At 35.0% G+C, this 24,730-nt stretch overlaps 1 protein-coding gene across 1 annotated transcript in view; it reads right to left on the reverse strand.

Annotated features, from left to right (window-relative positions):
• Nucleotides 1-5,047: 5,047 nt before the first annotated feature.
• Nucleotides 5,048-24,730, reverse strand: part of 5-HT2B (5-hydroxytryptamine receptor 2B) — a 153,904-nt gene continuing 134,221 nt past the window's right edge. The window contains exon 3 of the mRNA XM_081769647.1: nt 5,048-8,996. Coding sequence (XP_081625773.1) covers nt 7,203-8,996 — 1,794 coding nt within the window. The 3' untranslated portion in view covers nt 5,048-7,202. The remainder of the gene's footprint in view (nt 8,997-24,730) is intronic.

The raw sequence follows: 24,730 nt of genomic DNA on the forward strand, positions 1-24,730 counted from the left end.
GTCAACTTTTCTCTGTTACGCATAGGACAAGACAAATTCAAATAAAAATGTTATTCATCAGCTCTAGGTTTTAAAAATATATTTTTTAGGGTCAACTTTTGGTCACTTTTTGCCGCTTTGAAGTTTCAGGTCATTTTTTTTAATATTTTAAGGTAACTTTTAGGTCACTTATGGTCTTTTTATTCTTTTTCTTGTACAATCTGCGGCAAAAAACCTGCAACATGAGGATGTAAGTTTACTGTGAAACTACGCCTAACAGCACAGGGAATGAACATAACGTCTAAGTGGAACGAATCACGCCAGGATAAACCTCGGCCTCCTCCCATGCTCACTTATTTTGGAGCAAAAGACTTCGTCATTTCACAATAAACTTATATGCTCATGTTGAAGGTTTTTTGCCGCGGATTGTACATAAGGAAATCTTAAAATGAACACTATTTACGGATTAAAAAAGACGAAGTTAAATAATATCTTTTTTTTTTTCTTTTCCTTCCTGACTATTGGGGTGGAAAAACTTGCATTCTTAACAATCTAATGAAAACTAAGCTGTAGCTGATTGACGAAAGGTGGGGGTTGGTAGGTGGCTAAACAGATTAGTTTGATTCGTTAACCACAAAGGATGTGATCAGGTGAATAACTAAAAATGGATTAGAAGGGTACCAAGATTTTAAACAGTTTTTTTAAATCTATTATTCTCGTGTAGTCTACACTTGCGAACTTTTATTGTTTAAGAGTGCTTCCTAGTTTCAACTCGGGAGTGGATTGACGATTTCAGTACGTACAATGCCGTACAATGGACATAAACGATCTCTGGTCTGCAACTAACTGAAACAAAACTTCTTGAATATGAGTGACAAACGTTAATTAAAATACATAAGATAGTATAAAAATGTTAGTGTTTAATGAAATAAACATTTTAAAAACCGCAAGTTTTAAGGTCCATTTTTGTGAATTTTAGGGTCATTTTACAGGAATTTTAGTGTCATTTTATAGGTCACTTTTTAGAAAATTTTAGGTCAACAAGATCCAGGCCCTGCTTATCATCGTGGAGACAATGTGGTGTTTTGGGCAGATTTGGCCAGCTGACACTACGCTACAGCAAGAGTTTCATCCATGGCACACTACGGTATACGCTACATACCCAAAGATAAAAATCCTCCTAAGGTTCCTTACCTTCGGCCTATTGAAGATTTTTGGGCAAATTTAGAGTGTATGCCGATAATTATCAGCCAACTTCCGTTGCAGGTCTTATCCGACGGATCCGCAGATTCTTGAATGAAATTGATGCATCGTGTTCATATCATCTATACAGAAAGTTTCCCGCAATTGCCGCAGAGCCAGCAGACATGGCATAAATGTGTTTGTACATTAAAGTTTAAATGTCGTTGTTGTTTACCAATCAAAGAACACAATAAAATTGCGGATGTTCAGTGTGGCAAACGAATTGTACTTTTTGTGCATTTTTTCCGCCATACGTTATCCAAATTTTTGCATCCAAATACTTACTTCTTGCATTCGAAGATGCGTAAAGCTATTGAGGGAAACAGCACTCATTGGTTACTTTTAAATCGCTATCCTCTCGACCGATCGCGTATGTGTTAAAAAAAAATGGCTATCATATCATTTGAGTATAAAATATTGTAATAAAAAAATATGATGGATAGTTATTTACAATTATATTATGAAACAATGTGTTTCAATTACGTTCTTTATAAAAATAAATTAAACATGAGGAAAAAAGTGTGGTTTTCATTCGGAATTCACTAAATAAAAGGTTTCAACACACATTACGAGGAAAAGGGAAGACACCTAAAAATGATTTCACAGTTCTGAATATTTCGTTGTACTGTTACAGCGACGTTTTAGTTCGTAAAGCTTTTAATGGCTTGAAAACGAAGGATTTGTAGTATCTTACGAAAATAGAATATAATATAAAATAACATCTAAATAAGTGTTTCTACGTACTAGCTTTCCTCCTAAATTGCCTATGTTGTGTTTTCATTTTCTCTCACGTTCCTAAACTTAAAAATACGTTCCGTGATAATTCTGTTAACGAAAAATTTTGGATTACGTTAAATATGACTCATGTTTTCCTTGAAATTTTAGAATCCTTCCTGTTTTCAAGTTTTCTGTCTGCGTTTCGGTTTCTAATACTGACATTTCTGAAGGTATAATTTTTCCATTTTCAATTCTCAAATGAAATTGTTTGACGTGAAAACAAAATTCAGAAATATTTGTCGGACGAAATACTCATTGGTGCTGGTGTTGGAGGGACATTACATTTTAGTGACAAGTAATACATTCCATAAATTTCTGAGTTGTGGGCCATCTTCTTTATTTAGATAAGAGGGCGTCTTCCGCCTCACTGTTAACCTTTTTTTTGTCGCTTTTGCGTTTTCAAAATTGCTTCGCAATTTTCTAGTGCGTGTTTTTATCAGTCCTCGCTTTTCCTGTTGGTTGAAATGTATGTAGTGTAAAGTGTTGATTAAAGTAAAGTCGCGTCATTATGACCTATTGTTTGCAAGGGCGTCGTATAGGAAATCAGGAGCAATTGCCACCTATTGAATTTGATATATAATCAATAGTATAGTTATATACTATTGAAAAACGTGTAACTGTAATTACATCTGTGTAGAATCCTTTCCCCCCCCTAAAGCAAAACCTAGAATGACGCTTCTGATCGTTCGCCCTCTTGTTCGCAACAAGCACTAGAACAAATCCGATGTATGCTTCTTTCTTTTATATGAAATACGCCATTTTATCGTCTCGATGATTGAGCAATTGTAATCAGAAACTCTTATCTAAAATCTATTATGAAATGAACAAATGGATTATTTTGTCGAAATTCTCGGCCTACATATCAAGAAAGTTAGACATTTATTTACATATTTAGTGTTTAATGATTCTGTACATCACTATGGATATGAGAATTATCTGCCTGCAGTATTGAACTGAACCATATATATATATATATATATATATATATATATATATATATATATATATATATATATATATATATATATATATATATATACCATCTGGTCCAATCTCCATATAAAACTAGATTTAATCATGTGTATGCTTGTGGATCTTTGTCACTAAGAGCCGTGATACATCGGAATTAAAAAGTAAAACTCAGGACAGAAGTGGAGTAATGTGACTTGGGTACAATGGTCCGCATTAACACTGACCTTCTTACCGCAATGAGAGAAATATTCATCACGTTAGCAATTTTCTTTTACAAGAAAACAGAAAAATTAGAAAGTTTTCCATATAAATATTGACGTAATCTTATTTATGTTTAGTTGCTTCGCAATGAGGAAATCTTAAAATAAAAATTGTAGGAGACAAAGAAAAAAAATCAATAGGTTGCGATCTTGGGCAGTAATTGGTTTTTAGATCCTAGGCCCCAACATTCTTTAAGGGTCCCTAAATCAAGTTTTCGTATTTTCTGTGGAATAAGCACATTATACTGAGTTAAGTGATAGCTTGAGGTTAGCTATAATGTAGTTCTTCAGATATAAGGCCTACAAGAAAATTATTGATTGAAATATATTGGATCTTTTGATCCAAAAATGAACGATACCTTTATCCTGTATATGCAAATTATTCCACTGTAGATTGTAGGTAATATACCTACTCAGTGTTGAATACTATAAGGAAACTATACGTTGACACACTGATCCAGCGACCATCCTGGTGTTAGAATGTAGCCTGGAATAGGGTATCCCAAAACAAAGATGCTCTATGTAGGCAATCACGAGGAGGGTCTCATAGAGTTCTTATCACACAATGCTTAAAAATATTAATCGTAGCAAAAGATATCTTCTGAGATGCTTGTTCTAATGCTCGTCTAAAATACTATTTGAAGTAATAGTTGTATGACTTGCTATTATGAACGGTTTAAAATATTGAAGATTGATTCAATTTCTGCTTACTCCTATTGTTAATAATAAGATTGAATGAAATTTATCCTGATCATTGCTGGCAAAAATGTCAAGTGAATATTAGTTCTAAAGAATGCTAAAGTTCCTCATTGAGGAACTGTCTTCATTTACGCGTATATGGTTTGAAAACTTAGTTTCACGTAGGAAAGTTTTTTTTTCAGTCTAATAACTAATTGAAATACAGTAAACCCCGTTTAAGACGAACTCAACGGCCCGGAAAATCAAGAGTTCGTGTTAAAAAAAATCGTGTTAACCGAACGACCCAAATTTTATGTTTGGAATATAGTTTGTTTTTTTATACACACTATAGTGTATTAGTATGCAGACCGTGGAATATACTTCTAACATATGGAGATTTTATGGTTTGGAGACCTGCTACCACCAAGAGGGTGGGCCCCGTAATGACTAGTATGTGGTATTATACACGCGTCGTCATTGGTAGATTTGATTGCATCACTCAACGCCTTAGATCAATCTATTGAACACTATCAGATGAATTCGAACTTCGTGCAAGGACGCAGCTAATGGCATGTATCATCTGACAGTATTCACTCGACAATATACAAAGCTGACACCATTGACCAGGTGCACGAGGAGTGTCAGAAGAACATAGAAATTATCTTCGATTCATGGAAAGTTTACCTCATGAAGTGGATGCCATGATTACAGCACCTGACGGGTCCACAAAATGCTTATTTCGTGGGGGTGTTATCAGAATAAGTACCCAATTTCTCCTTTGGTACATAATATTGTATTCCGTGTAATTGCCAGTTGTTAAACAAGAATACTTTCTGTGAAATCAAGGATGGTGAACTTCAGTTATGGAAGTTTCGCTGCTTAACTAGACGGAAGCTAATGTCGCATCACAGATATCATTCTATTGTTTATGTAGACAAGGTAAAGCCTCAGGTGAATAGTCAAGACTTTAAATTAATACTCATTTTTTAAGTTATCCATTTCATATCGTTAACTAGTGCCTCTTGTAAAGAATTCTGGTATATGAACGTAGTATTAATCTTGATGAAAGCTGACCTATTGAATGAAGTCTACCAATTCTGTTTTTGTGAATTTAGGTGAAATAAATAAACATTGTTCAAGCATTCTTTATTAGTTTTCTCCTATTGTGTTTTAGAAAGACGAAGAGGAATATAGAACAAAGAAATAGTAAGATACAAAGAAACAAACACTAAAGAAAATCTACATAGGAAATGTTCAGTGATAAGAATAAACACAGAATATGTTTACATTACATGAAACATTGGACATGTTGTTATTTGTAAATTCTAAGTTAAAAGTTTAATAAATAAGTAATATAAATTACGTCAGTTTTTGATGCCTTAACTTTTTTGGCGCACACACTTTAATTTTTTGGAGTACGTATTGGAATGAATTTTAAAGTGATCTTTGCCTTCGAATTAAAAACAAAACAAAAAGATAGTGTAATACCTTGCTTATTAATCACCTTTTATAAAAAATCTTCTTTCGTTACAGCACTTTCGAGACAATACTTTAACATTCGTTCTTATGTTATTACATAGTAAGTAATATTTCAAGAGGAACACAACCTGTTACACATTGGACCTATTGAAATCGTAAAAACCTTGATTACATCATATCAAGTTACAGCTATTTATTTTTGTTTCATAATCATTGATGTAATATCTATATGCAATCATTCTTTTTAAATTTATTTGAAATCTCAGGATGGTTAAATTAATATAATAGTTTTTTTTAATATATGTTTTATTTTGTTCCTATATTCTTGAAGGCTTCATTAAACATATAGTTAGATTGATAATTTAATACTGTGTTTAATATTGAAATCTTCAGACAACATAACGTTAATTAACTCTAACTCCAGTAAATAAAATTTTCATATAGTTAATTCAGTATAAAGTTAAGATTATTTACTTACATTTGTAGAATATTATGTGATTGTTTTAACACATAGACTGGGAAGTAAATTCCATTAACTTATTGCAGTATCTACAGAAGAAATAACTTTAAAGAATTTGAAACAAATAGGCCTTAAAATACATCGCTGGACTCACTATTTTCTTCCGTAACTTAAATTACTATTTTCAAATTTCTTCTTATCGGAAACTTATTCGAAGAGGTTTTGAACTATTTGGAATAAAAAGGATTAAATTTATCTTTATTAAATTTTCAATGAAGGATTCTTTGATTGTCAGGATGCAAATATAAGTTTATCTAATTACATCACCTTGATAATCGTATATAGTATTCTGTTTGCAAGTGCGTTGCCTCTGATATTAACAAGTATGAAACTAAAATTATTTTCTGATCTCTTCCATAATCCTTGATATGACATAATCTTAGAACATATTTGCCTAAAAAATACTTTTATATAGCATGATTTTAAAATGTCCGTTTTGTATGTTTCCATGCTTTAAACGATACATTAACACATGATACCTGACAAAAGTTTTATTATGTTGAACTTTCAGATCGTAAGTTACATTTAGGTCATACTTTTAAATGTGAAATTTACACCGAAATTGGATGTTACCTTGAATATTCTTCAAGTTAAATTTGTAGTGTAAGAAATAATTTAACATGGAAGTACAGAAACAATAGTTATATACTGTATTATTGTTATTTGCGTAATTTCTCGTTTTTCTAAGGACAGGAAAACAATTCTCTATAGCAGAAGTTACGCTTTCCATACTAGAACAATTTCTGATTACAATTCATTCGTGTTCTTTCATTTTATTATTTTTTCTTAGATAAATTTACTGATTGGTAATGGAATGGCAAAAATACTTGAAGGTAATACCTGAAGATAGTTAACTTTTTAGGTCCATTTGACACTTGCGGCAATTTTGTCTAGATTCAAAATTATAATCAACCTGATTACTTACATCTTTTTAACTTTAATTATTACATAAACAACTATTAGCTAAAACAGAAAGAAGAGGTAAATAATTCCGTAAATTAGCTACTTCTTGCATAAATTATAACATTTTTTTCACAAATCCATATACTTAAACTCAGTTTATCGCAGGCACATTCAGCTGAATGCATTCATAACATTTTGAAAACACTCAAAACTGCTTTTAAAAGTTAATAACACTCGCATTACTACACTTTTTAAGCGTTCACATGAATATGTACAACAAACATGGAGGATTGTGTAGCGAATAATCACTCTTAACGTCGAGGACAAACACATTTTGAAGCTCTTTTAATTCACATTATTCAGTATTGAAGAAATCTTCAAATGTTTGGCCTTTATTTACCTCGTCTGTACCGACAAAGCAATACTTTCTTAAACGCTTGACGAAATGCTTTATTGAAGATTGTGTAAAAGATTGGATTAAGCATGGAACTGGCGTATCCAAGCCATGTTACGAGATCGATAATTGCTGGATTAATGTCTTGTTCGCACTGTGCACACACAGCAGGCACTAAGTTCAATACAAAGAAAGGCGCCCAAAATATAACGAATGTAAAGAAGACAATTCCAAGTACTTTGGTTGCTTTTTGTTCTAATCGTAGAATTCGACCGTGACGAGATGATGTCCTGGATACGCTTGAGTTTCGGCTGTGATGTGTTCTGACAGTGTGAACCGATGTTCTAGAGGGTGCGCGTAATGACGGAGAAGCTAAGGAACTTGCACTGGAGCCGAACTTTATTAAACATGCATTGTCTACTGCCGATGTGGAACCTTTAGCTCGAAGTGTTGCTGCGCGGCGAATGAGAGGAGAGTCCGTATGAGGCCCACTATATGGAGAGAGGGTTGTTCTAACTCCTCTACTTCGAGAGTCCCAAGTTACGATAGCATCCAAAGGAGCTGATCTTGCCCTATCAAGTGAATTTTTACTAATAACATGCCGTCCTGGAGAGGAGGTGACACTTGATGGTGGAGTGACATCTGGCGGTGAATCAAAATTAGATTGTTCTTCATTAGGCATACTTTTCGCCATTTCAGAAGTTCCGACTATAACGATTTCCGAGGAAATTATTGGTTTCCGGTCCGATGAAGCTTCTCCAAAGTAAGGACACGTGCATGGAGGTAACGGAAAAGTAATATCTTTATTGTTGCTGTGGTTATCGTCATGACATTCCTTGTGGCTATTTTCGACAGATTTTTTCGGTGACTTTGAATCACACACAGTTTCATTGTGCCTGGATTCAGTACAGTAATCACTGTGCTCAGAAAATAAGTCACTACTTTTGCGTCTTCGTTGAGACACCTCTTGGTCATCTTTGCTTTCACTGATACTACCACATTCCGATAAGGAATATTTACAAGCCCTGTCATGGAGACTTGTTCGTTTCTTCTTCAAAGGATCTTTGGAAGGGCTGTTAGACTGAAACAGAGAACTTGTTGAACCTGCCAAACTTCCTGGAGCACTTCTTTCAATTCCCGTTTCTCTTTCACATGCACTGCTGGGTGTTGATCTAGACATCATAACTGGTGTTCCTGTTGATAAAGTTGCAGGCCTTGAATTTTTCTTTCCTTGTTGAAAATGAAACTCCATTTTCTTAGCTCGACTCGGTGATTCTCTGAATGATCGTGCTCGTGAGCATGCTAAAGGTGAAGACGTGGGTGTCCATCCTTCAACGCCTCTGGAAAGCCGAAAAACTTCCGTTCCCAGCTGGTGAAGAGCTGCAACTGTTGGTGGTGTATCCATCCAGTCGGAGTCGTCATGGTCGAGAGTTGCTCCACTTGTGAGTAAAGTCATTTCAGTGAGTTCTGTGTCCGTGGCTGTCGTAGATGCAGAATGAGTGTGCGTATTACAGCTTGCACCGGAACCTGTCTTTGTAAGGAGACGTCGCCAAGTGGAACGCCGTCCTCGAAACTCTCCTGTGCTGCCGCCTAACCAACTACTGCCCCATCCTCCAGGAACTCCTTCGGTGCCACCAATATTTTTCTGTTGGAAGTGAAGAAGCCTGACAGTGAGTGCGTATGTCATCAACATGACTAACAGTGGAATATAGAAACAAATTATTGATCCTATTAGCTTGTAAAGTGGATCAGGTATTTGGCATGTTCCATCTACTAACACAGAATCGTGATCCTGTAAAGAAAGATATAAAAAGTAATGTTAGTTTTGATTTTTAAAAATATACTTCATATTAATTAATGTAATTAAATTAAGACTTTGAATCATCTATATATATTCCTTCAACACACAACCATTCATAAGTCTTTCGCGAATTTGGTAATGATTTGCTGATAAGAAGCTCAAAGAGAAAAGATAACAGTATTTACATGCAAGTGAAGGTATTCTTTTTAAATTGTGAGTAGAACACTGGTATGTCATGTAAGATGTTGAGGAGCAGTATTTTATAATAATATCGATACATTGTGGGTAACGCAAATTCCTCCAATAGTTAATAACCACTGGTTCGTTACGTCCGCCAGTGCAGTGCAATATCTAATAAATCACAGTCAGCCCAAACAAATTTACCAACACTATCACTCATTATTAAGTTGAAATAAGGCTTTAATTACATACATAAAATCCATAAGTATTTACTCATTGGCTAGGAGAATATAATGTAGTAAGTAAACATGAACACAGTTTATAAACTACAGTTAGTTGTTTATTCAACACAGTCGACATTTAAGCTATTAGTTTATTATATTCTAGAATCAAAAGTAATTATTTCAAATCACTAAACGTTATACATTCATCAATAACTAGATATCTCTACAGTAACGATTAAGAACAAGTGTACAATGCGCGGCAAAAAACCTGCAACATGAGCATATAAGTTTATTGTGAAATGACGAAGTCTTTTGCTCCAAAATAAGTGTGCACGGGAGGAGGCCTAGGTTTATCCTGACTTGATTCGTTCCACTTAGACGTTATGTTCATTCCCTGTGCTGTTAGGCGTAGTTTCACATAAACTTACATCCTCATGTTGCAGGTTTTTTGCCGCGGATTGTACCAATACATAATAATCACAAATATCGTGCTTTTTGGACAAGATATACTTTTTAATATCTTAAATATTTTATAAGGGAAATTATATTCCTTAGTGCAGATTTACTTTGAGAGCCTTAATCATTACGGCTATGAACACAGCGTTTTCTGGACTGTTTATGTTCGTCTTTCTGGACTGGCGTGTTTGTTCGAATCAAAGTGCCTTAATATCGATTTTTTTCTGTAAGCTTTTGTCAGATAATGGCAGAGTGATATGTATACAATACATTGTATATACGTACACACATAATATGAATGAATGGATGTGTGTATATTTCAGCATAATTCTGGAACGCGTGGAATAATTCCAAACAATCGAATACCTGCATTGGGAAGTAGGTAAGTATGAGGCGTATATATTTAAAAAGTTCCGTTCTAGATTCGTTGGTATTTTAGGAGGATTAGGAATTAAGTTTCTGTGTTTTCGGCTACTATGACTATGTTAGCTAATCACTGATGACGTCCCTTGGTGATTACATTGCCTGGGGAGTGAGAAAGGAAAGAAACTGTCTGGGACCACTATGTTAGGAACCATCCCAGATTTGTGTAATATGAATTGGGTAAATCTCAGGATGGCTGGCCTCAGAAGCCTGTTGCATCTTTACGACCTAGTATTCCCACCGGGAATCACTGGTTTGAGAAATCCGCAGCCCTGGGAAGAAAACTATCAGGACTTCTGACTGCAAGATATTAATTGGTTTCGTAAAAGTATCCGAAATATTTTAACTCTAATCGAACACAGTATATCGTAAAAATATTTAAATAATTTGCACAAGATACCAGACATATTTTAATGGCACTGGTTAAACTGAGTGATTGTCAAGACATGAGATCACTGAATGTTTCCACTCCCTATAAAATAACGCTAAGTATATTTAGATTAGTTAAATAATATAACAGCAGTTAAATTATAGCTTTACATTCAAATAAAAGGTTGGCTATTATAATAGTAAGATAATACATACGATACACTAGTACAGTTTTTCACTTTTAATCAATTTATTACCTAATAAAACAACGTTTTAATAATTTAACATGTACCACATGCTGCGTGCAGATAATTACAAGTTCTTCTTAGTGTTCACTTGAAATAGTCTTATCGATTGAAAAATCTTGAATTCTGTAGTACGTCACTCACATACGCTTATGCGTGGCAATAATTTATCCACGAACCGTTGTGTGGATTTTATACTGCGGGAATCATCGATCGACGGGAAAGTCTACAGACATACATGGGTTTCTGCGTGTTTATGATTTAATAATAAACGCGATTAAAAAAGAAAATATTTAACAGCTCTTACCGAGACAGTTTTTCTTTCCGTTCTTCGAGCGTTTATTTATTTTTTTTTTAGATCGTTAAAAATCTTTTTCAGTTGGATGATACTTGTAATTGGTGCTAAGATTATTTTTAAAAAAAGTTACTGTCCATCAAATGTGTTGAAATCTCGAAATTGAGTCTTTTTTTTTTCCACGTCTGCCCGATTGTCGCTCAGAAGTAAAAATAAATCTAAGATAAAAAGGAAAGAACGGAAAACGATTTTGAAATATAAATACGTAGAGTAAATTGGTAGTTGTTCCTTTTTTTTATAAGTAGTTGCAAAAATTTGTACTCTCAGAAGTCAAAGATAAATTATATAGTAATGAATTAGGATAAAGGAAATAATAAATTGATAACATTTCGAAGGAAGGTGTAAAATTGAGTTCCTTTTTTTCAGTCACTACAGGTTTTACTCTTGTTACGTGTACCATACTTGTATGAAATACTTGAATTGGGTTTCCCTGTCAAAAGAGACGTTATTTCTGTGGATTCAGTGTTATGTGTGCTTTTTATTTTCTTACAATATTTCATCACATGGTCTGTGTAAACCGTGTCAAGTTACAAAGTACTTTATTAAGAGTGCTACAAGCCTGACCAATTAAGAAGTCAACAGTGAACACCAAGTTGAAGAAAGCATACAATCGATGACGATTATAGATACATCATTTTTTTTTTCACTCATACAGTGGCGGTTCAAAAAGAAGATAGCGGCAGAACATTTCACCATCTAGTAGACCAAAATCGAAGCTAAAATATCTGATGAAAGTGAATTTGAAAACTTGCAAGGAGCGAAAAACCTGAAACAAATTTGAGAGTACTTTAGGTAAAAACTGCGGGATCTACCGAAATCTTCTGAGTGATATTTGCGTAGGTATTTGATGCTTCATTAAGGAAGTTGGTTTACTGAAACAAAGAAATCATTGAATGAAGTCACCGGCTAAATAATAATATCCAAATACTAAGCATAGAGGGAGCGAACACCTAAAGCACAGTGATTTTCTTAATTTCATGTTAAAATCGGCAAAAAAATGAAGTTATAATAAATGTTTGAAGATTTTGAATACGTTTAAATGCTAGCTACTTTTACTATATCTCATTTTAAAATGCATATTGCGCTAAGATAATAGTCGTTATTTAGTCAATTCACTGTTTATTTCGTATCCAATTAGTGTTCTTTATTTATGTATTTTAATATGTCTGTTACCTTAAGAGGAAATTGTTCTTTTAGGTATGCAGACCATTTAATAAAAAATTCACGAGAGAGCATGGAGGAAGAAATTGACTTTTTTTTTTTTTTTTTAAGTGAAAGCTTTGGACAACGGGAATTTAATATAGAATCTGGTTTAAAAATTAAATTTTGATTGAACTAATTTAGTAATTAAGCAAGCTTCTGACGTTGATTAACTTTCTGGCTCCCACGTCGTTGAAATTGGAAGATGTTCGTTAATTAAGTTCGGAAAAAACTCACCAGTGTGTTGGTATAGTCGGTGTTTACGTATTAAAAATAGAATAGGTAAATTGGATAGAAAAATCGTCAGTTTTTAAGGAAAGTATTGAATGTCTTCTTGTTGCCTGTTTTTCTCCTTTTACCACTTGCGATAGCGTTTCTAAACTGGACTCATTCTTTCTCAATCAACTTAATCAGCCATTAGATAGGTTATCCCGTCTGGGTATGTTTTATTTTTTGGTAAACCATTACTGCTAATTGAGTAAAAATTGCGAATATTCAAATATTGTCATGTATCTCACTTACAGCAGTTGAATGAAGAGCTCCTTTGTGGGTAAGCGGTTAGCGTACACGCCTTTGACGTGGGAGACCCGGATTCGATTCCCGGCGGGAGCTCGTGGTTCGGATTCCACGTTAATCAGTAGGTCCACGTTTCACATAGCCTCGCTGCTGAACAGGACGTTAAACTCAAAATTAACTCAACTCAAAACACACACTAATTTTATTGAGTAAATTACAGGATCCATATTAAACGACTAAGAACATTCGTGTTTAGTAAATTAAAAATAAACACGGCCATTCGCGATACGTGCGACAAAAGTAAGGCGAAAGACAAAGCTGTCGAATGATTGCGAACGTATTAACATTTACATACTCTCTTGGCTGCCTGAGGTAAAATTTTGTGGCGAAAAGTTTTCGTGTATCGGTATGAGAAAAAGTACCTGAGACTTATTAATGCGACTGAAGATAATTTTGACAAAACTGTTTTCTCGGTCGATTTGAACAAAGCTTAAATTCTTTGGAGTTTTATGATTCACGTACGAGCAGCTCGTATTAATGCTGCTATCATGAACCAGAAGTCGCAGCATCTGTTTGTTCATACTATACGATCACTATAGTATTTTTGATTTGGAGTTGGGATGTCCGTATGCGTGTTCGATGATTTGACTCGGACAAGGATTTTGACTTGCATTAAGCATCCTACTCTTTTAGCCTAAAGGACACAACACTAAATTAAAGGTTTCTTTCTTTAATTCGTTAAGCGGTACATAAATGCGGTGTGTACGTGTAATAAAGATTTGCTTTATTCAATTGAAGGAGTTTTTCATTCCGGAAATTCATTACTAGTCTCACGTAATGTATTTTTGAAGTTAAAATCCGCCAGCCTAGTCTAGGGATTCTGCAGCACACTTTCAATTGATTTAACTGTAATATAAAAAATTGCTTCCTAAAATAAAATATACAGTTTTGAGGGGGGGGACACTTTTTTCCTTCATTATCATCAAATGGTCTTCCATGAAAACATAGTGATAATGACTTTTGGTTTATGCTGTATAATCATCGGTACCTTAGTAACTATATTATTATTTTTTTTTAATGCTGCATATTGGAAATCGAAGTCTAAATCTTGTAATTGGTGGAATGTGCTTACTTAAACAGCAAAATAGTTTGTTTACAGTACTTCACAATTTAGTTAATAATACATGCTGTTCGTCTGTGAAACATTCCTTTTAATGATGTCTTAATTTAAGGAAAATTAGAGCTGTATCACCACAAGTTTTCCTCTTTTGTTTCTCTCTCGGTATATCATAAATTGCATAGTTTCTTTTTTATATTGAAACTTACAGGTTTAGTTTAAAATGACTTCAATCATTATTTTGCTTTTTGTTTTGGGGCTTCCAATCTGTTCCATGGTGAAAAGTATGGATGGAAATCTTTTAGAAGGACTGTGTCATTCTGTCTACAAATATCAGAGCAAAAGATAGCGGAAAACGCTTTCTTGAAATGGATTCAATGTCGTAAGAATAGTTTTTATTTCCGCACTTAATTTTAGTAAAGAACTCTAGCTGTAGACAACTTCCGTTTCTAATTCTAAACTACTTACAGCAAAAATAATAGCGAATTTTTGTTTGTGTGTATATTTGTTTGTTTCCGTATAGAGCAAGATCTCAAGAACGTCTTCGACCTTACTTCCCTATTGTAACAGGAAGTGATGTGCCTCTTCCGGTTTCAATATTAAAGCTCCATAATTTCCAAATCTGCCGTAGTTCTGTAGCCCTCCCAACTGGTGCAGTGGCTAACGCGTGTGGTGCACGTGGTCCCGGGTTCGATTCGCGGTGGGAGAGCACAAAAATAATTTCACGATCATTTCCTTTCATTAATTATCCGTCTTCTTTAGTCTAAAGGACATAATCGTAGAACATTATACTAAAAATGTCATTGTTTTTCTGCCACATATTCACAATGCAGATTGGACTGCAAACTTCACTTTTTAAACATACCTTGTTTCATTATAAATGAACAAATCGTCAGGACGGTCAACACTCAAGTCAAACTGCTTGAGTTCCGTCGTCTTCTTCTTTCCTAAACCAATAGCTTGGTGGGTAATAAGATTATATTTACAATTTTCCGCCCTTGAGAGAGAATCTTGAGTGTATTGGTAGCCCTACCCTTAATATTTGCATCAATGTATTCCTTTCTATGTCTTCCTCTTCCAGGTCTGTCTCCTTCTTGTTTTCTCGAACAATATGTTGATCCAGTCTGAGTGTCGAATAAAGTGACCAATCATGCTGTTTTTTCTTTCCTTTATTACTCGTATGATTTGTCGTTCTTCGTTACCTTCCTTTAGCACGTCTTCGTTGTTTTTCTTCGCTGTCCACAGGATATCCAGCACTCTACGCCAGCACCATATTTCGAACACTTCAAGTGGCCCCGTGTAGCGTAGTTGCTAATGCTCTTGTCTTTGGTGCGAGCGGTTCCAAATTCGATTCCCGATGGGGACACTCAAAAAGTGCAAAAGCTTTTTCAGGCCAGCTATGCTGAGATGTTCCTCATTCAAATCAGGCAGATGCCATGATGGTACCTAACATATAGGTCCCAGACTGCTTCCTTCCTTCTCCAATTCTTTCTTCCTTCCCTTTCCTCGGATCGCCGAGAGACGTCATCCCTCATACGTAACTCGCTGACTGCCATAGATGTCGAAAGCCCATAAATCTAATTCCTAACCCTAATCGAATGCTTCCAGTTTCCTTACTTCTGCTTTCTTTAGTGCCCACGCTTTTGAATAATATAGCGAGACACTCCATATTAGGAATCTCTTCCTAACTTCCAACGACACAGTTTTTGTTGTTAGTATATTTTCTTTGTGATGAACGCCTGTTTTATTTGTGCTATTCTCGAACCACGTTTTTGTCACTTGTACGTCGCAAATATTTTGAAACAGTTGATTTATTTAGTTATTCCCCCTTCTAACCAAATGCTTGCTCTTTGCTGTTCCTTCCTAGTACATTTTAATTCTTTTGCTTTCTAGAAACTTGTTATTTCGACACCATTTAGGATTTTGACACCATTTAGGACGTAAGGAACACGAGTTTGAGTTATATGACCTAGAAGGGAAAATATTTCTTCTTTCCTTTTTTCCAGGTTAATGTCAAACAGTTATGTCCTTTTAGGCTAAAGAAGATGGACGATTAATGAAAGTGAGTGGTTGTGTCATTAACTTTTTTGTGTCCTTCCACCTAGAATCGAATCTAGGACGATGTGCACCAAAGGCGAGCGCGCTAGTCACTGCAGCAACGGGGAGGACTATGATGGGAAGAAGAAAGGGTGGGACTGATTCAGTAATATACCCACTACGAGGCGTTCGAATTTCATGCCAAACTAAAAGTGCAAACGACGAATTCTATGTTAAAGTGCAGAACGAAAAACGCAAAATTTTGCGCGCAGTAACGCGTGGGAGCTTTCCTAGTTCTCTTATTTATGGTGGTTATATATATATATATTTGTTCGACAATCCGTTCTCTGTATGTTCGAAAAAAAAAAAAAAAACGAAAGCACTGAGAAAAATGTCCATGCTCACGTTAATAAAGTAATGCTTGTTCACTCCAAACCAAAGAGAAAAGAATCTAGTAAGCATGGATCGAATAGCTCTGGCAAATTTGAAGTTGCAGCATGGTGAGTTTACTATTTCATATAGATAAAAGTATCATTGAAAGAAACAAATCTTATATATGACTTTTTATTTTCATCGAAGAAAGATGATGTAGAGCCACTGTCAAGTACGAACAGATTGTAAATACTTTTGGGATAACAGTAAAAATCCATATTCATTCATAACGACATTTACGGGAAAATGATTATCTGCATTCGCATTTTGAGAACTGTTTCTTTTTCATACAAAATCTCTCGACTTTTTTTGAAAGTAGTAACACTTCAGCTATGGGAATATATCATGAAATGATTGATGGAACTTCAGACTACGGTATTTATTTGGCGAGAGATTTTGGAATAAAGAAAGAGAATGTAAACCAAAATTTGTTGTTGTTCTGTCTAAAGCCTAATAACTTTTTCCTTCTTGCTGGAGACATTTCAGCATTATTCCTTCATTGCGTTGGTGTGTTATGGAAAGTAATTATAACATTGGCACCTTGATTGGTCAGAATTAATTATGTTGCACAAAACGTAAGAAGAAATTTTTTGAAAAGTATATTATTACAGTAATATGAGGTATAGAACGTTCACGAAGTCATTTGATTCGCTGTAGACGTGCTTTGTCTTCTTTAAAAATCCAAGAGACGGCAAACTTAAATCAGTCAATCTTAATCCAGGATCATTTAACCATTTTCTAGTTATTGTTAAATATTTTAAGAAAAATAAGGGAGAATAAGAGAGGGGATAATAATGGTAAGGTTTGAAATGATAGGACAAAAAATAAGTATACTGGAGGAAATTCCGTAAAGAAGAGGTAGGATAATTGGATAGATGGAGATACGAAGAAACCATGCTATTAGATATGGAGGAAATGCAAAGGAAGAAGTGCTTAAACATTACTTAGCAATAGGAATAGAGGAAAAAAGAACGATTGTAATATACAGACCAAATAATACAAGATGTTTGGAAGGAAAATTTATAGGTAAGTGTTAAATCTGGCTTGGGATAGACAATAGTAGAGAGCTGTATCAATCAAACCAATCGAAAGAGAGGTAATCTAAGAAGAAGAAGAAAGTAGGCACTTTTTTCGATTTTGGTCGGGGACCAGGTTCAACCCTTGGTCGGACGAAAGAAAATTCGTATCCGCGATGAACTTCTGGTCCTTAATGATCAAAAGGAGTGCTAATCTCAAATACAAATATAATGTTGTGCAATAGACTATAATGTGCTGTGTTTCCTCTTTCCTCTTGGACTGTGAGGAAAAAGCAATGATGAAATAAAATCTCATTTGTATATTATCTGTATGCGGAGCCATAATTGAATAACATAAAAGCTTCGTAGTGGATTGTATTACAATTACGTAATTGAGCTGCAAGTTCGGATGCGGCTTGTAATGGGAGTACACAACTGTTTGGAATGCAATACTAGCAAGGATTTTCAGACAAATCAATTATCTACAACATTTATTTTATACTATTATTGGATGTATATGCATTGTGCTTGTGTGTATTATTGTTGAGGTTGGGTAGTTATTATCGTGATGTAATAATCATTTCATCATTCACTCGTGGATGCTATTCGGGAACCAATCTAAATTTTGTTCTGGAATTGTGTACCGTATTTCGAAAATTGGCCAAGCTTAATTGGGGGTGCAATTAAAGTTATGTTATTACTTGCTTCGCTGCGGTTGCTATTTATTGTTCATAGTATTGGAAACTTTTAAAAACTTAATTGGGTCAATAATTGTCTTTTCCCACATGTGTTCAACAGTATCGAATATAATAATTATTCGGCTATCGTGGACACAGTGTTGTCAAGCTTTTTGTATTAAAAAAAAAAAGAAAGAAAAGAAAAACGGTTTTGTCATCAGAAGACGTTGGTTGTATTGAAATTCAGCGCATTTTTTCAAGCACCAATGTTATGTGAAATATGAACTTAAGGTGGGATCCAAACCTCGAGTCCCTCCGGGGTTCGGATACGTGTTTTTATGTATATTCTTTAAGTTTTGCAGCTACTTATGCTACGAAACACTCCAAAGTAAACTATAAAAACATTTAAAAATACAATAAAATACAGTGGTACCTCGGGTCACGAATGCCTCTAGTCGTGAACAAATCGGCCTACGAACACAATTTCCGAACAAATTTTGACTCGACCCGCGAACAATAGTCTCGTCGGACGAATCTACACGTGGCTTTGTCGCAATGTTTTCGGCTCGCTAACAGAAACAGTTTTACTACTAACAGCAACAGAAATAAAAAAGTAATATCACCGAGAAAGGAAACATCTATATAGTTGCCCGGCGTTATTATGGAATGAGATTTTCCTTCAAAGGAGTACTCTTACTTTTCCTCGCCCTTTACCATCTATCTGTGTCAGCAATTATCAACCATAAACGTAAAGTTAAACAGTCTTTATTATTGTATAGGTGTATTTTTGCCACAAGTAAATTTCAGAAATAAGAGAAACCATGTTTCTGGGACAGGCAAACGGATTAATTGAATTCGTATTAATTTCAGTGGTAAAAAATAGTTTCGGATCACTAACGGACTCGAAGAACGAATTAAGTTCGTAACCCGAAGTAGCTCTGTATATTAAAGATTTTTACAGTCTGTGCTTATCAAAGCGTATAATGTGTCATGAACTTGCAGGCGAGGAGTTTTTTGTAACATCAGGTTTCACTGGAGTTTACACTCAGCATCCTCAGCGAGGCTTGTGCTGTTTCACGCTTGCTTGATCTCGCTATCACTAATGCTTCGAGCTCACTGCCTTCAATGGGACTAGCAACCGCGTGTGCTCGCTAATGTTATTGGGACAGGTCCTTGCTCGGAATATGACTCTGGTTCTCTATGCACTTACAAGTAAGAAGAATCGCGCTTACACGAGCTCGCAAGTTTAGATACGCTCTTAGACTCATTGGTTCACAATGAGACTACTTTTTTTTTTTTTTTTCTTATAACCGTTGTATTTCTCTTAAAATTCTAGCTCAGTTTCATACATTACATGACCTCCCTTCCTATTTAAGAGAGTCGAGCGAGATATAAGATGGCCGACTTTAAAATTGTGACCGTGACAAGCCTGTCCTCTAATAGATGTCTACTTCCTCCCGGTGTCTGTTTCATCCCTTTATCCGTTTTACAAATACACTGAAAGTTTCAGACTTGAAACACATTGTTCTTGACTTATTTAGATTTGGCCATTAAGCCCGTCGTTATGCACGAAACCACTTCAGATTGTGCTTACACTCGTTTCTTGATATTTTCCCCTTCGCTGCCAAGTTTTATCAACAAAATAGATTTGTGCGTCGCAAGGCTCACTTCTTAGACTTCGCTACCATTTCCGTACAAAGCCGTGTTTCTGTTCGAGTTTTCGTGCTCGTGGGTTTTCTCGGGGTTCTCCCGTTTCCTCCCACTATCTTCATTCCACCATTTTCACTCATCTCTCATAATCACCGTCTCCTTTAGCCTAACCGGCATAACCGTGGGACTTAAAACTTAAAGATTTCATTTCATTTCATTTCTGTTCGAGTTTTGCACACTAAAGATGGAGCGCAATTACATCACGATTTGCAGTTAGACATATTCAGCATTCCATAACATTGTTTTCTTTAAACTATGGTATAATTAAAACTTTTATTATCTCTAAAACGTTCCAATGTGGGATATGCCATTATTCCACTAAACCCTTCAATTAACTTTAAAAGTGAAGTTTCCCAAAGTCCTCCCACTTTTATTTTTCTGTCGGTAGTTTCAAAACTCCATTCATAACTCTACATATCCAAAAAAGGTTCTTATCAATTCCGCGGCTACGTGTGTCCAGCAGTTCGAAAAAAAAAAATATATGATAATGATATAAAACTTTTTATTTACTTCCCGTCCTTCGAAGTGGAACTTCTCAGAACTGTTTTACAATAGTCTACTTGAGTATATCATTTGTCCAAAATATCACGTTCTTAGGCCGAACTGCTTGGGAAATACAAGGACCTAACTAAACGCATTCAAAGTACTACAACAAATTTTAACTCCACACAAAATTGCGTATATAAGAGGTATTGCTTATCATTTCACTGCAAGAAGTGTATTAATTTTTTACCACAATATTGATAATGAACGATAATCAGTATCATATAAAGTATTCAGTTACTTTACGATGTTTGATGTGTATTCATTTCCGTATGATGTATAATATCAAATTTTCTGTACACCAAACTTTCTGTGCATCAAATTTTCCTACACCATTTTTTTCTTACACCAAAGTTTTCTAGAACCCGTGCGATACCTTGTGTGTTTACCTTCAGTCTTAATTCAAAGACCCTTCAAAATAGACTTCTTGCTAAATTCTTCTTTCACCATTCTCATGTCTTCACTAATAATCAGTGCCGTGGCAAGGAAAATCAGTGCCCGGGGCGAGAGTATACGACGGCTTCCCCGTACAGATAAGTAAGGTCGCCAGACCAGCCGCGAAGCGCCATCATAGTTGGCGCGAAGCGTAAGGAAATTTTCAAAATTAAACCCTGCTTTTTCTTTATTTTGAGCATTTTGTATTACTTTTTTCCTTCCACTTTATATATATATATATATATATATATATATATATATATATATATATATATATATATATATATATACATGTGCACATGCATTTTCCTAACATGAGCAACAATATAGGCCCACTTTCTGAAGCATTACCGTTGATTTAAAATAATTACAAGTAATTTTTCTTTCCTTTTTTCCTCCCGAATTTGCGCCCGGGGCCATTGCCCTGCTCGCCCTCCTCTCGGCACGACACTGCTAATAATACTATCTAGATACTGAAATCGAGTCAACTGCTCTTATTTCTTCTTTCTTATTTCAACATTTGATACAGACCCTTTCGTTGTACTCATTGTTGCTTTTGTCTATCAGTTTTATCTTCCTCCCGTATTCCTCGCGGCTTTTTTTTTTCTATAAGATTTCTAACACCTTATTAGTTTAATTTTCAGATTATACATTTAGCCCAACTATTTGCAAAGCATATGCACATAAACCTTCTATTTAGTACGAAAATACCGCCTTCCCTCTTGTGATCGTTGTTAAACTCTGATTCCATTCTCCTTTGTCTTTCACCGATTACTCTTAATGAGATAGTATCAGGCCTCGTGATAATATGACGTACACAAAACCCTTCTCGCTGGTCTAGTGGCTAGCGCGCGAATCTTTGATGCATAGGCTCCCGGATTTGATTCTCGGTGTGAGAGCATTGAATACATTACGTTGTTTCAGATTCTACTTTAAACTGAGTCCACGTCTTACTTAGCCTTGGTGTTGAAGAAAGACGCTAAACTTCAGTAAATAATGTAATACACAAGTAAGGAACTAATTTAATTTAGAAGTTGATTTGATCGGAACGTTTCCAGCAAGCAAGGAATTTGTGCAGTAGATTCATACTTTTCTTTCAAAATGTCAGTATTACACTGTAGTGCAGGGACGTTTGCTATGTGAATTGGGCGTTTGAACATTTACTTTTTTTCTGTATATATATATATATAGTCGTTTTTCTTTTACACGTGTTTGTATTATATAGAAACTGCTTTACAATATTGAGTTTTCTTGTAATGCGACACATGAATACAGACTGGATACGGTATTGATCTGCCAAGTTCAATTCAAAAATTCATACTAACACACGAAAGATCATTAGTTTCCATTTTTGTATCCTGCCTGTCACTGGTGTATACAAATACGTGTTTATGATGGAAAATAGTTTGACGGGTGAATGTGAGTTTTGTAAGTTGGAAACTGATATGTATATTTATTCTGTAAAGTTTTTTTTTCAATTTTTATTTTTTTTAAAAGGATAAACCAAGTTTTAAAAGGAAAATCAGAATAATAAAGTAACTTGCGTAGTATCCTATTCTAAAATCGCGATAGCGTTGTTGGTAAGAGTTTACATGCGACCCGGTAAGCGGTCGCGGTAGCGTTGGTAAGCGTTTATGACCCAGTTCGATCCTTGGTGAGAGTTGGAAATTTTTTCCTTTATCTTCGAATGCGGCTCTGGGGTTCATCCAGTCTCTCGCAAATGGGTACCTGAGGGAGCTTGGGGAAATAAAGGGGCCAAGGGTTGGTGTTACACCATGAATAGGACTTCAAAACGCGGGGTCTTTACCTTCACACACACAGTTCTTTGTTGAGTGTTTGAAGTAATATTTTTTGTGTATGTGTGGAAAGTCCGGTATGTGTGTGTTATATTCATTACCTAATGTTTGATGAATATTTGAATATATTGAGAGTCATGTAATCTATATAAAACAACTTACGTCGAAGAGAAATGAGATCGTGCTGTGAGATTCTACAGTTTTTACTGTATTTTGAATTTTCCACCGTAAATGTTGTATTTTTTAAAAAATTACACTTTAGTGTATGTGTAGTCGGTAATGAATTTTCTTCTTACTCGTTCTTTTTTTTATTTGTTTTGTAAGTTGAAGTCCCATTATGCTTCGTGACTAGGGGAAACTGTAATGATGTAGGAGATGGTGAAATAAAGAAAATGGGAGGAAAGTAGAGAAGCCACATACATGGCGTTTGTCCGCCCCACGCACCAGGAATTTCAGAATTTCTGTGGCTATTGATAGAATTTGGTAGTTTTTTCATCTTTCAGAGTAATATATGTCCTGTGTGGCTTTGAAGAATTTTTGAAGTTTGTCGAATTTTAATGATTATTTCAATAATGCTTTAAAAAATGCATGAAAAAGATGAGCTATAAGTGGTGTAATAGTAGTCATATCGTTGAAAAAATGATTATGATGGAAGGATGCAACTAAAGTTGAATGTTTAAGAAATTAAGTATTTTGATTGTTGTTTTGTACTACATAAACATTCAGCCTCGTCTGCGTGTTAACCTCTGCCTTGAGGGCAATTTTAGTATACATGCAGTGCTTGTCTTGTGTGGACTAAAGTCCAGACAAATACCCGTTCGAGATAAATTGTAATTTAATAAATCTTTGTAAAAAAAAGAATCTTTTAATGCATGTGAAGTTCTCACAGAATATCAGTTACAGAAGGTGTGTAAGAAGGAAGTAGAGGCACAAGGAATTATATTAGCGAAGGGAAGCATATATTATTTTGCACTTGAACTTTGATTTAGGCATGTAGATACTCAGTGGGAGTGCATTCATCTCTGGTGTGCGAGAAGTTTCATATTGGATCCTAGTTTATACGAGCTTGATTAGTAGTGGACAATATAGCGAGTAATATCGTGCGTGTATGTGTGTGTGTGTGTGTTTTCTTTCTCGAAGTCCTGCCGTTTTTCCTCTTGAGTCCGTCCATGTCAAGTTTACCAGAGGAAAAAAAAATAATTGGTTGCATGACCATTTTGTCTATGGATTCCGGCATGATTACGAAGTCGGAAAATAATAACTTTATTTTTTTTAAATAACTTCCTCAGTTCCGATTGCAGCCATTTTTGTTTAACAAGATGTACATATTTTGCGTTTGTAGGGATTTGTATTAACCTATATTACTCACAAGTCAGAGTTGGTGAACCCTAGGCTGATAAAACAAAAGTAGTTTTATTCAGGAAACAACAATCTGTCTTATTTCCAGTACATATTGAATGAAGTTTGTATGGAAAATGGTCGAAATCCACCTACCCAATTGACACCGAAATTTACAAATTTGCAATGTTCAAATGCATATCTCCCCAAGAAGGAATGCAATCTCAAGCTTAATTGCTGGAGGAGGGTGTAAGTACCTAAAATGTACTATGGAAAAAAATCAAACACTGGGAGTTGCTTCATGCACAAACAACAATGTTTCAAAAAAAAAAAAAAAAAAAAAAACTTGAATCTTTGTTGTGGTAAAGTTTAAAAGTCTAAAATTCTGACAGATAAACTCTGTCGTGTATTATACTGCTGGACAAATAATGTGTTTGAGATATATATCTACAAGTCAAGTTACAGGACGTTAAAAATCACACAAAAACCTTAATGTTCACCGAGCACAGGAAGATGGATAAGCAAGTGCCAGACTTGGATTGGGTCCATAATTTAATTATGGGTCGTTGTTGTTAAGTTTAAATGATGGCAATAGAAGTGGATGGAAGAGAGGTAGATGAAGGTAAAGACGAAAATGGATGTATATTGTTAAAAAA

Source organism: Thermobia domestica, chromosome 8, assembly GCF_964235325.1.
Source record: "Thermobia domestica chromosome 8, izTheDome1.hap1.1, whole genome shotgun sequence".
Classification (NCBI taxonomy): domain Eukaryota; kingdom Metazoa; phylum Arthropoda; class Insecta; order Zygentoma; family Lepismatidae; genus Thermobia; species Thermobia domestica.